The sequence below is a fragment of the Oncorhynchus kisutch genome, linkage group LG26 (assembly GCF_002021735.2).
Source record: "Oncorhynchus kisutch isolate 150728-3 linkage group LG26, Okis_V2, whole genome shotgun sequence".
NCBI lineage: Eukaryota > Metazoa > Chordata > Actinopteri > Salmoniformes > Salmonidae > Oncorhynchus > Oncorhynchus kisutch.
Window position 1 is genome coordinate 29430405 of NC_034199.2, and position 16563 is coordinate 29446967.

The following is a 16563-nucleotide window of genomic DNA, read 5'->3' on the forward strand; positions in this document are numbered from 1 at the left end:
AGCCCTCTATATTTGACATGTTAGTAATTTATCAGACGCACTTATCCAGAGTGATTAGTGCCTTGCTCAAGGGCACATCACCATAATATTCACCAAGTCCGCTTGGGGATTCGAACCAGCGACCTTTCAGTTACTTACCCAACACTCTTAACCACTAGGCTACCTGCTGTGTAGTGAGCACATTCTTCCTCTTACACTGAACAAAAATATAAACGCAACATGTAAAGTGTTGGTCCCATGTTTCGTGAGCTGAACTAAAAGATCCCAGAAATTGTCCATACACCTAAAAATATTATTTCTCTCAAATCTTGTGCACAAATTTGTTTACATCCCTGTTGGTGTGGCATATCAAGAAGCTGATTAAACAGCATGATCATTACACAGTTGCACCTTGTGCTGGGGACAATAAAAGGCCACTCTAAAATTAACCGTTTTGTCACAACACAATGCCACAGACGTCTCAAGTTTTGAGAGAGAGTGCATTTGGCATGCTGACTGCAGGGATGTCCACCAGAGCTGTTGCCAGATAATTTAATGTTCATTTCTCTACTATAAGCTGCCTCAAACATCGTTTTAGAGAATTTGTCAGTGTGTTCAACCGGCCTTACAACTGCGAACCACGTGTAACCACGCCAGCACAGGCCAACCGGGCAGCCGATGAAACTGTGGGTTTGCAAAATGGAAGAATTTATGCCCAAACTCAGGTCCATTGTCATGCCATTCATCTGCTACAATCACCTTATATTTCAGCATAATAATACACAGCCCCATGTCGCAAGGATCTGTACACTCCTGGAAGCTGAAAATGTCTCAGATTTTCCATGGCCTGCATACTCACCAGACAAGTCACCCATTGAGCATGTTTGGGATGCTCGGGATCGACGTGTACGACAGAGTGATCTAGTTCCCGCCAATATCCAGCAACTTTGCACAGCCATTGAAGAGTAGTGAGACAACATTCCATAGGCCACAATCAACAGCCTGATCAACTCTATGTGAAGGAGATGTGTCACGCTACATGAGGCAAATGGTGGTCACACCAGATACCGACTGGTTTTCTGATACAAAGTACAGTGGCTTGCGAAAGTATTCACCCCCATTTTTCCAATTTTTTTTGCCTTATAACCTGGAATTCAAATGGATTTTTCGGGGATTTGTATCATTTGATTTACACAACATGCCTAACACTTTGAAGATGCAAAATATTTTTTCTTGTGAAATAAACAAGAAATAAGACAAAAAAACGGAAAACTTACATAACTATTCACCCCCCCAAAGTCAATACTTTGTAGAGCCACCTTTAGCAGCAATTACAGCTGCAAGTCTCTTGGGGTATCTCTCTATAAGCTTGGCACATCTAGCCATTCTGCAAGGCAAAACTGCTCCAGCTCCTTCAAATTGGATGGGTTCAATATTTAAGTCATACCACAGATTCTCAATTGAATTGATGTCTGGGCTTTGACTAGGCCATTCCAAGACATTTCAATGTTTCCCCTTAAACCACCCAAGTGTTGCTTTAGCAGTATGCTTGGGGTCATTGTCCTGCTGGAAGGTGAACCTCTGTACCAGTCTCAAATCTCTGGAAGACTGAAACAGGTTTCCCTCAAGAATGTCCCTGTATTTAGCACCATCCATCATTCCTTCAATTCTGACCAGTTTCCCAGTCCCTGCCGATGGAAAAACATCCCCACAGCATGATGCTGCCACCAACATGCTTCAGTGTGGGGATGTTGTTCTCGGGGTGATGAGAGGTGTTGGGTTTGCACCAGACATAGCGTTTTCCTTGATGGCAAAAAAACTATTTTTTTGTCTCATCTGATCAGAGTACCTTCTTCCATATGTTTGGGGAGTCTCCCACATGCCTTTTGGCGAACACCAAACATATTTTCTTATTTTTGTCTTTAAAGCAAGGGCTCTTTCTGGCCACTCTTCTGTAAAGCCCAGCTCTGTGGCGTGTAAGGCCTAAAGTGGTCCTATAGACAGATACTCCAATCTCTGCTGTGGAGCTTTGCAGCTCCTTCAGGATTGTCTTTGGTCTCTTTGTTGCCTCTGATTAATGCCCTCCTTGCCTGGTCTGTGAGTTTTGGTGGGCGGCCCTCTCTTGGCAGGTTTGTTGTGGTGCCATATTCTTTCAATTTTTTAATAATGGATTTAATGGTGCTCTGTGGGATGTTCAAAGTTTTGGATATTTTTTTACAACCCAACCCTGATATGTACTTCTCCACAACTTTGTCCGTGACTTGTTTGGAGGGCTCCTTGGTCTTCATGGTGCCGCTGGCTTGGTGGGGCCCCTTGCTTAGTGGTGTTGCAGACTCTGGGCCCTTTCAGAACAGGTGCATATATACTGAGATCATGTGACAGATTATGTGACACTTAAATAAAGTCCACCTTTGTGCAATCTAACTAATTCTGTGACTTCTGAAGGTAATTGGTTGCACCAGGTCTTATTTAGGGGCTTCATAGCGAAGGGGGTGAATACATATGTACGCACCACTTTTTTTGTTTTTTGTTACATTGTTTTAAACAAGTAATTTTAAAAATTTCACTTGACCAATTTGGACAGTTTTTTGGGGTATGTCCATTACATGAAATCCAACTAAAAATCCATTTAAATTACAGGTTGTAATGCAACAAAATTGGAACAAAGCCAAGGGGGATGAATACCCTTGCAAGACACCATAGCTGTATTCCCAGTCATGTTTTTTTAAGGTGTCTGTGATGAACAGTCATGTGAAATCCATACATTAGGGCCTAATTTATTTATTTTAATTGACTGATTTCCTTGTATGAACTGTAACTCAGTAATTATTTTGAAATTGTTGCATGTTGTGTTTATATTTTTGTCCAGTATAGCTTTCTCTATGCTGCTGCAAACCTTGGCTGGCTGGAGAGAATAAAGTGTTTCCCATATTTGTCTGACAGTGATTAATGGCTTTCACAGTGTTGGATGTGTCCCTGCATGCTCTGGGATTAGACATAACTGGTCCTTCATTATATCATCAGTAGATACTACTGTACCAACACTAGGCTATAGGATGTCACTGTAGCAACAAAGATATAGGACGTATGAGAGATATGGAACAAGCTCAGGTTTTGGAGACCTGTTTAAGGAATAAGTATTTAATGATGGAAAGTGTGTATGTGTGTGTGTGTTAGCAGGTACAGTGGCTGTATGAAGCTTGACTATTTGTTGGCACTCCCTGCCCTCAGGAGTCCAACTCTCTGTCTCGTCCCGCTACACTCACGCCAAGCCACGCACTAGTAACTGGCCCGCACTGGCCAGCAGAGAGATGAACGTCATTATTTATCACAAACGATGGCAGAGAGACTAACATGGCAGTCTCTGGTTATTGTACAGATGATGCTCCAAGGTCTGACATCATGATGTCTTACTGATATAGAGTAACCAGATTTCCACCAGTGCCCAGTTGTAGTGTAAACCTCTCTAGTAATCGGAGATATATGGTAATCAGCTGTTCCAGCAGATTCCTCTTCTTTGAGAGAATAGTTTGATCAACCACAGAAAACATTACATCCTTTATGTAAACAACGAGGGAAAAGGAGTGGTCTTATTATTGGAATAACATTACTGTTACCAAAACCATTATCCAAAAAGATAAAATGATCTTTTTACTGTAAATAAATAATAGCTTGAACTTTTTAAATTTATACTTCTTTATTGATGCATACAGTATGTACAATAATAAGTTATATATACATTTCCATTTGTTTCCATAAAATTGTTTTTGTTTCCATTGTTTCTAAAGTTTAGTCTGTGGAGCGTTTGTGATCCTGAGGTAAGAGGACCAGGTTCTGCACATACAGTACAGTCAGTCATCTTCTGTCACTAAACTACCTACCTAAACCACTAGCCTTCTGTTGACGCTGTGTTTGAATTGAAAATAACAAGGAGAAACTTAAAGAAGCTGTTATGGATACGTGCTAAATGATGAACATTGTACATGCACATTTATTATTCATATACACTACCGGAGTCCAGCCCCTTTAAACGTGGCTAACTTAAAACACCAGAGCAGTGAAGACACACTGAGCAATGGGAGTGTGCCTCCCCAGTCACTCAACCGAAAAAGCATTCTTGGAGGTATAGAAAGGCACTGTTAAAACACTATAAACCAAACACACAGGTGGCTTCTCTTGTTCCTAAAATGTCTGTAGCTGGGAGCTTATCACCATTAGCTGATACAGTGGGGAGAACAAGTCTTTGATACACTGCCGATTTTGCAGGTTTTCCTACTTACAAAGCATGTAGAGGTCTGTAATTTTTATCATAGGTAAACTTCAACTGTGAGAGACAGAATCTAAAAAATCCAGAAAATCACATTGTATGATTTTTAAGTAATTCATTTGCATTTTATTGCATGACAAGTATTTGATCACCTACCAACCAGTAGGAATCTCACAGACCGGCTCTCACAGACCTGTTAGTTTTTCTTTAAGAAGCCTTCTTGTTCTCCACTCATTACCTGTATTAACTGCACCTGTTTGAACTCGTTACATGTATAAAAGACACCTGTCCACACACTCAATCAAACAGACTCCAACCTCTCCACAATGGCCAAGACCAGGGAGCTGTGTAAAGACATCAGGTATAAAATTGTAGACCTGCACAAGGCTGGGATGGGCTACAGGACAATAGGCAAGCAGCTTGGTCAGAAGGCAACAACTGTTGGCGCAATTATTAGAAAATAGAAGACGTTCAAGATGACGGTCAATCACCCTCGGTCTGGGGCTCCATACAAGATCTCACCTCGTGGGGCATCATGAGGAAGGTGAGGGATCAGCCCAGAACTACACGGCAGGACCTAGTCAATGACCTGAAGAGAGCTGGGACCACAGTCTCAAAGAAAACCATTAGTAACACACTACGCAGTCATGGATTAAAGTGCTGCAGCGTACGCAAGGTCCCCCTGCTCAAGCCAGCGCATGTCCAGGCCCGTCTGAAGTTTGCCAATGACCATCTGGATGATCCAGAGGAGGAATGGGAGAAGGTCATGTGGTCTGATGAGACAAAAATAGAGCTTTTTGGTCTAAACTCCACTCGCCGTGTTTGGAGGAAGAAGAAGGATGAGTACAACCCCAAGAACACCATCCGAACCGTGAAGCATGGAGGTGGAAACATCATTCTTTGGGGATGCTTTTCTGCAAAGGGGACAAGACGACTGCACCGTATTGAGGGGAGGATGGATGGGGCCATGTATCGCAAGGTCTTGGCCAACAACCTCCTTCCCTCAGTAAGAGCATTGAAGATGGGTCGTGGCTGGGTCTTCCAGCATGACAACGACCCAAAACACACAGCCAGGGCAACTAAGGAGTGGCTCCGTAAGAAGCATCTCAAGGTCCTGGAGTGGCCTAGCCAGTCTCCAGACCTGAACCCAATAGAAAATCTTTGGAGGGAGCTGAAAGTCCATATTGCCCAGCGACAGCCCCGAAACCTGAAGGATCTGGAGAAGGTCTGTATGGAGGAGTGGGCCAAAATCCCTGCTGCAGTGTGTGCAAACCTGGTCAAGAACTACAGGTCTCTATTATTATGATCTCTATAATTGCAAACAAAAGTTTCTGTACCAAATATTAAGTTATGCTTTTCTGATGTATCAAATACTTATGTCATGCAATAAAATGCTAATTAATTCCTTAAAAATCATACAATATGATTTTCTGGATTTTTGTTTTAGATTCTGTCTCTCACAGTTGAAGTGTACCTATGATAAAAAAATTACAGACCTCTACATTCTTTGTAAGTAGGAAAACCTGCAAAATCGGCATTGTATCAAATACTTGTTCTCCCCACTGTATGTGCTGAGCTTTTTGGCACAAAATGGTTGCCATCCTGTGGAATCACCCAGCATAGTGTCAGAGCCCGGCTGACCATAGCGTTGCTCAGTGCTGGGTCTCCTGGAGTTCTGTCTCCCTGCATTCCTCAGGCTGCAGTAGGCCTAGTCTGTTAGCAGTCTCTTTAATAGTCTCTGGCATCTGGTCTTTACTGGTTCATTGGTTTTAGTGGTTAATTAGGTGCTGAAAGTCTCGACTGTGAACCACAACACTATTATACCAGACCGCCACACGATAACCAATTAGAGCCAGTGGCAGCAGCTGACCGCTTCTGGGTAATAGAGGGTCTGGGGCCACAGGGGTCCTGGCAGAGGTCCATTATGCCATTTTTAAAATCTGATATTATGAAATGTCCTACATGTGATCTATGTAAACAAAAGCAAAAATGTTAAAGAAGGTTATAAAAAGCTTTTGTCGAGCAAGGTTAATTGCCAGTCCATTGCCAGAGGAAGACCGAGAGACGAGGAGGAGAGAGATTGAGATCTGGAGAGGCCTGCTGGCATTCTTCATGTTGAGGGCTAAAACTGTTTGTTTCTGAATGTATGTGCGGGTATATGCACATGCGTCTATTGCATGTGTGTATAGGAATGTGTGTGAACATTAGTGTGTATATGAGTCAGACGCTTGCACACCGTGGTGAGGACAGAGGGACAGTGTTTGTATCTCCTCCTCCCAGTACATCAGAACATAGTGACTCCACAGCATCCAGTCTCTCTATCTGAACCAGTCTGGTGAGCAGGTCTGGGATGCTGTATCCGGCTGTACTGATCCTCTCAAACAGCTGCAGGCCGTCACTCATCCCTCCGATCTCATCCCTCTTCAGGCCAAAGCTCTCTGCCAGGTGTCTCCAGGTCTTCACCACGGCTGCCTCGCTACTGTAGGAGGAGCTCAGCATCCGACTGGCCTTCTCCAGACAGTCAAATGGTAGTTCTGTAGGACTTAGACCTAGGGAGAGGGAGGGTTAGGATGTGTTGTGTTATGGCTAGAGATCAGCATACAAGATTCCTTCGCTAGACAGTCGAAGAGTACTTCTATAGCAGGGGTGGTACACACATTATAAAAGGGCCACATTCGCAGGCCAGACAGAGCCTACTATGTTTGTTTTTACAAAATAATTGGCCATTGTTTTATTAGAAAGAATTTTGCTGTTTAAAATGTCCACTTATGTACAAAGGATGCTGTATATATCATTTTAACATATTAAAACAAAAGATGAGATAAATAATATTTGTCCAGACTTTGCTGCTATGCTTACAGATGTGCATAATATACTGCGACTCTAATCAAAGAGTAGCCTATTTGAAGGGCAGTTCTATAGGGCTGAAACCAGTCGAAGGGCAGTTCTATAGGGCTGAAACCAGTCGAAGGGCAGTTCTATAGGGCTGAAACCAGTCGAAGGGTAGTTCTATAGGGCTGAAACCAGTCGAAGGGCAGTTCTATAGGGCTGAAACCAGTCGAAGGGCAGTTCTATAGGGCTGAAACCAGTCGAAGGGCAGTTCTATAGGGATGAAACCAGTCGAAGGGCAGTTCTATAAGGCTGAAACCAGTCGAAGGGCAGTTCTATAGGGCTGAAACCAGTCGAAGGGCAGTTCTATAGGGTTGAAACCAGTCGAAGGGCAGTTCTATAGGGCTGAAACCAGTCGAAGGGCAGTTCTATAGGGCTGAAACCAGTCGAAGGGTAGTTCTATAGGGCTGAAACCAGTCGAAGGGCAGTTCTATAGGGCTGAACCTGGGGGTGTACGTGTGAGTTCTCACCCTCGGCCACATTGCAGGCTCTAGCATACAGATCCAGGATCTTTTTCCTCCGGCTCTGAATCTATAGGAAGAGAAAGGTAAAGTAATTACAAAGTAATTACATCGCAATATGTTGTAAAAGTACATAGTTGGTTGTGAATGACTGATCTCTCTCACCCCTGTAGCCTTGTTGTTGTTATTGATGATGTTTGCATTGCTATTGCTAATGTTGTTAGCGTTGATAGGGCTGGTGGGGTTGGATCCAGTCTTATCCTTGTTGAGGAGCCCCAGGGAAAGCAGGCAGAGGTCCGGCTTGGTTCCCAGGTTCAGGAGACAGAGGCTGGGGTTAGGATCAGCTGCCCCCTGCCTCTCCAAGGCTGCCTCCTCATCACTATCCATACTACGACTCAACAGCTGCTCGTTCTCTGATGATGCATCATTCTCACTGGGGGAGGAGAGAGAAAATCAAGCTGAGTTGTCAAATCTCCATATCAGTCAGCATTATAACACTAAGCCTTCATGACCTTTTCAACTGATATTTAGCTGTGTCTAGTTATGCTAATGTTATGTAGCTTCAGCCTAATTGTTACACTGTGAGTAGACTCTTGTTTTAGCTTGCATATTTAGCTTTGGTTCCACAGAACGCCACTGACAGTGTGTAACACTGGGACTTTCTCCCAAAAACACCTTGTTGACAAAGATTCTCAGAGATAGTTTTTACATGTGTGCACGTACACACACGCGAACACACACACGCATTGTTTCTCAGTCACCCTACACCCACTCTGGAAGCTAAGACAGTGAGTTAGCACATCCTCTGGAATGTAGTTAGCCACACTGTTTACCTCTGCTGAGTCTAGCTAGGTGATGTAATGCTAATGTTAATGTGTGTGTTGACATGTAACTTGTTCACACAGACCATATACAGTGTGTGCACATGTGACACTGTATGAAAAACACATCGTCTGTGTCTATCCATGTTTACGTGAGTGTATATGTCTGTTCTCATTGCCGTCTGTCATAATGAATAAGGCTTCATTGTCTGCGATTGTGGGGTTGAGACTGAAGAAAGGAGAGAGGGGGAAAGAGAGCAGAGGACAGAAAGGGGAAGGGCGAGGAGCTGTCATCCACCTGGTGGTTTGGCTGCGCTATAGAGTAATTATCTCTCTCTCTCTTTACCCCCAATCTTTCCTCACCTCTCTTTGCCTCTCTCTCCTACCCACCTTCCCCTCGCTCTCTTTATATTCATCCCCCACTCCACTCTCCCTCCCCTCCTCCAGGGCCAATCTGTGCTCAGCTACCTCACCCTCCAAAGCCACATAATCACTCAAAAATCCTCAAGTGAACTTGTTTTTTCCATGCCCACGCAAGGGGACACACACACACTGTCTCCCCACTAAAAGGGCTGGCAGCGATGCTCTGCTGCAGTGACTTGTCCTGTGGTAGTCTAATTACAGGCAGATTCCGAAAAGCAGATAAAATAACCTCTGTCTGTGAGGCCCCCAGTCAACCACTACACTGTAAAACCAGGAAGCATGTGACACGTTCATAACCTAAACATCAGTGTTTAAAACTGAAACATTAGGCATTTAGAACTGCCAATAAGTGTTCTCATCTTAAACACAGGCGTTTAGAATGCTTGATTAAACATGAAAGTCTGTTTCTTTCCAGTCAGTTTCCAACCACGAGAACACCCATATCTCCTTAGTGTTCAGATTTTAACCACTAGTGTTTTAACCACTGTTTAGAATGACTTTAGTCATTAGAAATTGATGTGACTTTATTTGCTTTAAATTCAGATCAGTATTAGGAATGTCTGTCACCTTACCTACATTTCAGCACTGAACAGGACATTTGATTCAAGAAATATTTTAAATCAAGTGGTGGTGTTGTTACTCAACTGTGTTGAGTTCATTTCCGTTAACGCTGAGTGAAAAAGACGTGGGAAGGGCCTCATTATCATATTTCCCAGAATGCTTTGTTGTAGGTTGCTCTTTAGAATAGTTTGTTTCAATATCTATGTTTACTCATGCATATTGATTGATTCATTTATCTTATACTATACAAAGATAAATAATTTAAATAACTGTTTCTAAACTAATCCAGTCTGTAAGAGGTTGGATTTATTGCACCAGTTACTGAGCTATTTGTTCCAGGTTAGATGGTTTAGGTCAGGGGTGTATAACTCATTCCATGGAGGGCCTAGGGTCTGCTGTTTTTGTTTTTACTTTCAAGTAAGCCCTAGACAACCAAGTGAGGGGAGTTCCTTACTAATTAGTGACCTTAATTCATCAATCAAGTGAAAACCTGCACACACTCTGCCCCTCTGTGGAATGAGTTTGACCCGTGGTTTAGGTAGTCTTGTTTGTTAAGTCCTTCACCATAGCAGCCATTCTGAGTGCAGGTTGTGGCTGATTAAAATATTCCAATTAATGGATATCCTCCCTCTGGCTGGAGGAAGGAATTACAAATCACTTCAAAAACCAGCATATTGTGTGTACATGTGACTTGTGATACTGTATGAAACAAACATCGTCTGTGTCTATCCATGTTTACATGAGTGTATATAGGTCTGATGTGGTCCATGAGCCAGGATTTTCAGACCACAATGTTGAGGATAACTAGGCCATAACTAAAGGCTTTATGAAACATGCAACATGTGGTGATAAAGGGTTTACTTAGAATTCAAACACATTCACTTAGGCAGTCACTTGGTGAAATTATTGAATGCAACAACTATGTCTCTGTTACTAACAAACACAGTCAAGGGTCAGAATCTCTCACATTCATTCGAAAGGCATGCTGGGAAATGTGCAAATACGGCTTTACACCCTACAGTGTTAAAACAACAGCCCCAGTGTTTAGCGTTTAAAACCTAAATGCCTTGTGCTGAATAAACGTGTTCATGTATTTAAAAAGTCTTACAGAGAATAAACATGTTTTCAATCTACACTGTGACGCGTTTTCATAGAAATTAAAAATACCTTGACAGGTTCAGATTCTAAACATTTGGTTTTACAGTGTACACAACCCCTACGCAACTCAGACATGCACATAAACAAGCTTGCAGACACCCCCCCCCCCCCCCCCAAACACATGATCTTAGTGATATTGGTAACCATTGCATTGTGTCAGTTTGTGTGTTTGATGTTTGTCATGTATGCAGGTGATCAGGATACCTTACCTTTTCACCGTCTTCGGAGGCGTAGGTTTGAGTTTGTCAAATTCATCCTTTTCGGAGAAAATTACAACATTGTCTGAAAGAAAGAAAACATATTTTGTAAATCAAATGTTATTTCTCCCACAGTTCTTTTAATTCTGGTAAAAGTCAGAAATGATCATCAAAATAACCTGGGGCATAAAGGGCCCATTATTTTCAAAATAAATCAATTAACATGACTAGTGTTCAAATGCAATCATATCAAAGTTTAAAGCCTATAAGTGTCTGGCACTGTCAGCCTAGATGGTGTACGCCTCAGAGACGTCTCAGACAGACTCATAGCTCCCAGCTCTACTGGAAATGTCAATCATAGAGACTTATGAGACAGCTGCTTAATGCACACACATGCACGCACACTTGCCCCAAAACATACACACACGATACAGTATGCTTTCACCAATACACGGAGAAAATGTAAACAGACATTCAGTTTTAAGAATAAAACACTTATGTTTGTGATTCTTTTAATTTGCAAACCCAAACACGCAGGTTTGATTCCTAAACCTAAAGGACTATATGTATAACTATTACCATACTGGAGGTAAATGGTAGGCCTATGTGAGATGACAGTAGGTTAGTGCGAGGGGAAGTGCGAGGGGAACACTGACGGCCTAGAGCTAGCGCCACAGTCTAATCTAAACATTCCACCATGCTGCGCTCACTGCACATGGAATGTACTCCTCACCATTGTCAACCACACACACACACACACACAGACCCCAGGCATGACAGACAGCCATCAGGTATGAGAATGTCTCTTTATGTTAGTCTAATAAACCAGACTATAGATTAAGAATGTCTCTTTATGTTAGTCTAATAAACCAGACTATAGATTAAGAATGCCTCTTTATGTTAGTCTAATAAACCAGACTATAGATTAAGAATGTCTCTTTATTAGTCTAATAAACCAGACTATAGATTAAGAATGTCTCTTTATGTTAGTCTAATAAACCAGACTATAGATTATGAATGTCTCTTTACGTTAGTCTAATAAACCAGACTATAGATTAAGAATGTCTCTTTATGTTAGTCTAATAAACCAGACTATAGATTATGAATGTCTCTTTATGTTAGTCTAATAAACCAGACTATAGATTAAGAATGTCTCTTTATGTTAGTCTAATAAACCAGACTATAGATTATGAATGTCTCTTTATGTTAGTCTAATAAACCAGACTATAGATTATGAATGTCTCTTTATGTTAGTCTAATAAACCAGACTATAGATTATGAATGTCTCTTTATGTTAGTCTAATAAACCAGACTATAGATTAAGAATGTCTCTTTATGTTAGTCTAATAAACCAGACTATAGATTAAGAATGTCTCTTTATTAGTCTAATAAACCAGACTATAGATTAAGAATGTCTCTTTATGTTAGTCTAATAAACCAGACTATAGATTAAGAATGTCTCTTTATGTTAGTCTAATAAACCAGACTATAGATTATGAATGTCTCTTTACGTTAGTCTAATAAACCAGACTATAGATTAAGAATGTCTCTTTATGTTAGTCTAATAAACCAGACTATAGATTATGAATGTCTCTTTATGTTAGTCTAATAAACCAGACTATAGATTAAGAATGTCTCTTTATGTTAGTCTAATAAACCAGACTATAGATTAAGAATGTCTCTTTATGTTAGTCTAATAAACCAGACTATAGATTAAGAATGTCTCTTTATGTTAGTCTAATAAACCAGACTATAGATTATGAATGTCTCTTTACGTTAGTCTAATAAACCAGACTATAGATTAAGAATGTCTCTTTATGTTAGTCTAATAAACCAGACTATAGATTAAGAATGTCTCTTTATGTTAGTCTAATAAACCAGACTATAGATTAAGAATGTCTCTTTATGTTAGTCTAATAAACCAGACTATAGATTAAGAATGTCTCTTTATGTTAGTCTAATAAACCAGACTATAGATTAAGAATGTCTCTTTATGTTAGTCTAATAAACCAGACTATAGATTAAGAATGTCTCTTTATGTTAGTCTAATAAACCAGACTATAGATTAAGAATGTCTCTTTATGTTAGTCTAATAAACCAGACTATAGATTAAGAATGTCTCTTTATTAGTCTAATAAACCAGACTATAGATTAAGAATGTCTCTTTATGTTAGTCTAATAAACCAGACTATAGATTAAGAATGTCTCTTTATGTTAGTCTAATAAACCAGACTATAGATTAAGAATGTCTCGTTATGTTAGTCTAATAAACCAGACTATAGATTAAGAATGTCTCTTTATGTTAGTCTAATAAACCAGACTATAGATTAAGAATGTCTCTTTATGTTAGTCTAATAAACCAGACTATAGATTAAGAATGTCTCTTTATGTTAGTCTAATAAACCAGACTATAGATTAAGAATGTCTCTTTATGTTAGTCTAATAAACCAGACTATAGATTAAGAATGTCTCTTTATGTTAGTCTAATAAACCAGACTATAGATTAAGAATGTCTCTTTATGTTAGTCTAATAAACCAGACTATAGATTAAGAATGTCTCTTTATGTTAGTCTAATAAACCAGACTATAGATTAAGAATGTCTCTTTATGTTAGTCTAATAAACCAGGCTATAGATTAAGAATGTCTCTTTATGTTAGTCTAATAAACCAGACTATAGATTAAGAATGTCTCTTTATTAGTCTAATAAACCAGACTATAGATTAAGAATGTCTCTTTATGTTAGTCTAATAAACCAGACTATAGATTAAGAATGTCTCTTTATGTTAGTCTAATAAACCAGACTATAGATTAAGAATGTCTCGTTATGTTAGTCTAATAAACCAGACTATAGATTAAGAATGTCTCTTTATGTTAGTCTAATAAACCAGACTATAGATTAAGAATGTCTCTTTATTAGTCTAATAAACCAGACTATAGATTAAGAATGTCTCTTTATGTTAGTCTAATAAACCAGACTATAGATTAAGAATGTCTCTTTATTAGTCTAATAAACCAGACTATAGATTAAGAATGTCTCTTTATGTTAGTCTAATAAACCAGACTATAGATTAAGAATGTCTCTTTATGTTAGTCTAATAAACCAGACTATAGATTAAGAATGTCTCTTTATGTTAGTCTAATAAACCAGACTATAGATTAAGAATGTCTCTTTATGTTAGTCTAATAAACCAGACTATAGATTAAGAATGTCTCGTTATGTTAGTCTAATAAACCAGACTATAGATTATGTCTGAGTCCAAATCTGGTAATGTAAGTAAAAGTGTGTGTTCTGTCGTGTGTTTTTCTGTTAACTAAGTAGTGTTGTCTATCTGTGTGTGTGTGTTGTGTCGTTGTGTCTGTGTTGTGTAGTGTATATGTAGCCTCACCTGGAACATCTTTCTTATCCTCCTGTTTGTTGGTCTGAGCCTCCACTGCCTTCACCACCTGACCAGAGCAGCATGCTGTGAACACACACAGAGAGAGAGAAAATTTAGTGTACGTGCACACTGATTGTTACCCTGTCCACTGTGTGTGTGTACAGGTATGTGTGTGTGAGTGTTATCCTGCCCACTGGGTTTCTGTGTGTGTGAGTGTTATCTTGCCCACTGGGTGTGAGTATGTATGTATGTATGTATGTATGTATGTATGTGTGTATGTGTGTGTGTGTGTGTGTGTGTGTGTGTGTGTGTGTGTGTGTGTGTGTGTGTGTGTGTGTGTGTGTGTGTGTGTATGTGTGTATGTGTGTATGTATGTATGTATGTATGTATGTGTGTGTGAGTGAGTGAGTGAGTGAGTGAGTGAGTGAGTGAGTGAGTGAGAGTGAGTGAGAGAGATCCTGCCCGCTGGGTGTGCGTGTGTGAGTGTTATCTTGCCGTCTGGGTGTGAGCGTATGTGTGAGTGTTACCCTGTCCGCTGGGCTTGGCTTTGAGGATGTAGAACATGATGATGAGGACAATGGCGATGGCCATGATGAAGATGGTTGACATGGCGATGATGAGAGCAGTTGCTAGGTGACCCTGTCCTGTGGGGTCTTTGTGAGGGTGAGGGAACATGGTGGTACTGCTGGTTGAGACACTGGGGGCTTTGCCTGACAGCACAACTTTGGTAAGCATGCCTGGAACACACAGATACTACACAGTTACAACACAGATACTACTTCTGTATCTGAAGGAAGCCATGCAAGGGGGACATGTTTTGGTTTTTGGCCTAGCACTACATAGCTGATTCAAATAATAAACTAATCATCAAACTTTGATCATTCAAGCAGACCACCGTAGTCCCTGTGCCCAAGAACACCAAGGTAAACTGCCTAAAAGACTGCCGACCCGTAGCACTCACGTCTGTACCCATTAAGTGCTTTGAAAGGTTGGTCATGGCTCACATCAACACCATTATCCTAGAAACCCTAGGGACCACTCCAATTTGCATATCTACCCAACAGATCACTAGATGATGCAATCTCTATTGCACTCCACACTGCCCTTTCCCACCTGGACAAAAGGAACACCTACGTGAGAATGCTGTTCATTGACTACAGCTCAGCGTTCAACACCATAGCGCCCTCAAAGCTCATCACGAAGCTAAGGATCCTGGGACTGAACACCTCCCTCTGCAACTGGATCCTGGACTTCCTGATGGGCCGCCCCTAGGTGGTAAGGGTAGGTAACACAATACATCCGCCACACTGATCCCCTACAGGGAGCCCTGGAAGGGTGCGTGCTTAGTCCCCTCCTGTACTTCCTGTGCTTCCTGTTCACCCTTGACTGCATGGCCAAGCACGGCTCCAACACCATCATTAAGTTTGCCGACGACACAACAGTGGTAGGACTGATCACCGTCAACAACGGGACAGTCTGTAGGGAGGAGGTCAGAGACCTGGCAGTGTGGTGCCAGGATAACAACCTCTCCCTCAACGTGATCAAGATAAAGGAGATGATCGTGGACTACAGGAAAAGGAGGGTTGCGCATGCCCCCATTCTCATTGACGGGGCTGGAGTGGAGCAGGTTGAGAGCTTCAAGTTCCTTGGTGTCCACATCACCAACGAACTAACATGGTCCAAACACACCAAGACAGTCGCGAAGAGGGCACGCCCAACGCCTATTCTACCTTAAGAGACTGAAAAGATTTGGCATGTGTCCTCAGATCCTCAAAAAGTTATACAGCTGCACCATCGAGAGCATCCTGATTGGTTGCATCACCGCCTGGTATGGCAACTGCTCAACCTCCGACCGCAAGGCACTACAGAGGGTCATGCGAACGGCCAATTACATCACTGGGACTAAGCTTCCTGCCATCCAGGACCTCTATACCAGGCCGTGTCAGAGGAAGGCCCTAAAGATTGCTAAAGACCCCAGCCACCCCAGTCATAGACTGTTCTCTCTGCTACTGCACGGCAAGCGGTACCGGAACGCCAAGTCTAGGTCCAAAAGTCTTCTTAACAGCTTCTACCCCCAAGCTATAAGACTCCTGAACAGCTAATCAAAATGGCTACCCAGACTATTTGCATTGACCCCCCCATTTTTATGCTGCTGCTACTCTTTTTTAAATTATCTATGCATAGTCACTTTACTGTACACATTACCTCAATTACCTCGACTAACCTGTGCCCTCGCACATTGACTCTATACCGTTACCCTCTGTATATAGCCTCGTTACTGTTTATTATTGTTGCTCTTTAATTTTTAAAATGTATAATTTTTTAAACTTCAGTTTATTTTAGTAAACTTAACACTTCTTTTTCTTCAAACTGTATTGTTGGTTAAGGGCTTATAAGTAAGTATTTCACTGTAAGGACTACACCTGTTC

The 16563-nt window shown here is 41.2% G+C and overlaps 1 protein-coding gene across 3 annotated transcripts in view; it reads right to left on the reverse strand.

Moving 5' to 3' along the window:
* Positions 1–3657: 3657 nt before the first annotated feature.
* Positions 3658–16563, reverse strand: part of edar (ectodysplasin A receptor) — a 52448-nt gene continuing 39542 nt past the window's right edge. For 2 of the 3 annotated variants that reach the window (XM_031806148.1, XM_031806147.1), the window contains exons 6-11: positions 14662–14871; positions 14144–14218; positions 10769–10841; positions 7762–8029; positions 7606–7666; positions 3658–6795 (exon numbers count right to left, since the gene is read on the reverse strand). In XM_031806148.1, the coding sequence (XP_031662008.1) occupies positions 6467–6795; positions 7606–7666; positions 7762–8029; positions 10769–10841; positions 14144–14218; positions 14662–14871 (1016 nt within the window). In that variant the 3' untranslated portion in view covers positions 3658–6466. The remainder of the gene's footprint in view (positions 6796–7605; positions 7667–7761; positions 8030–10768; positions 10842–14143; positions 14219–14661; positions 14872–16563) is intronic. The other variant, XM_031806149.1, reaches the window with a different exon arrangement.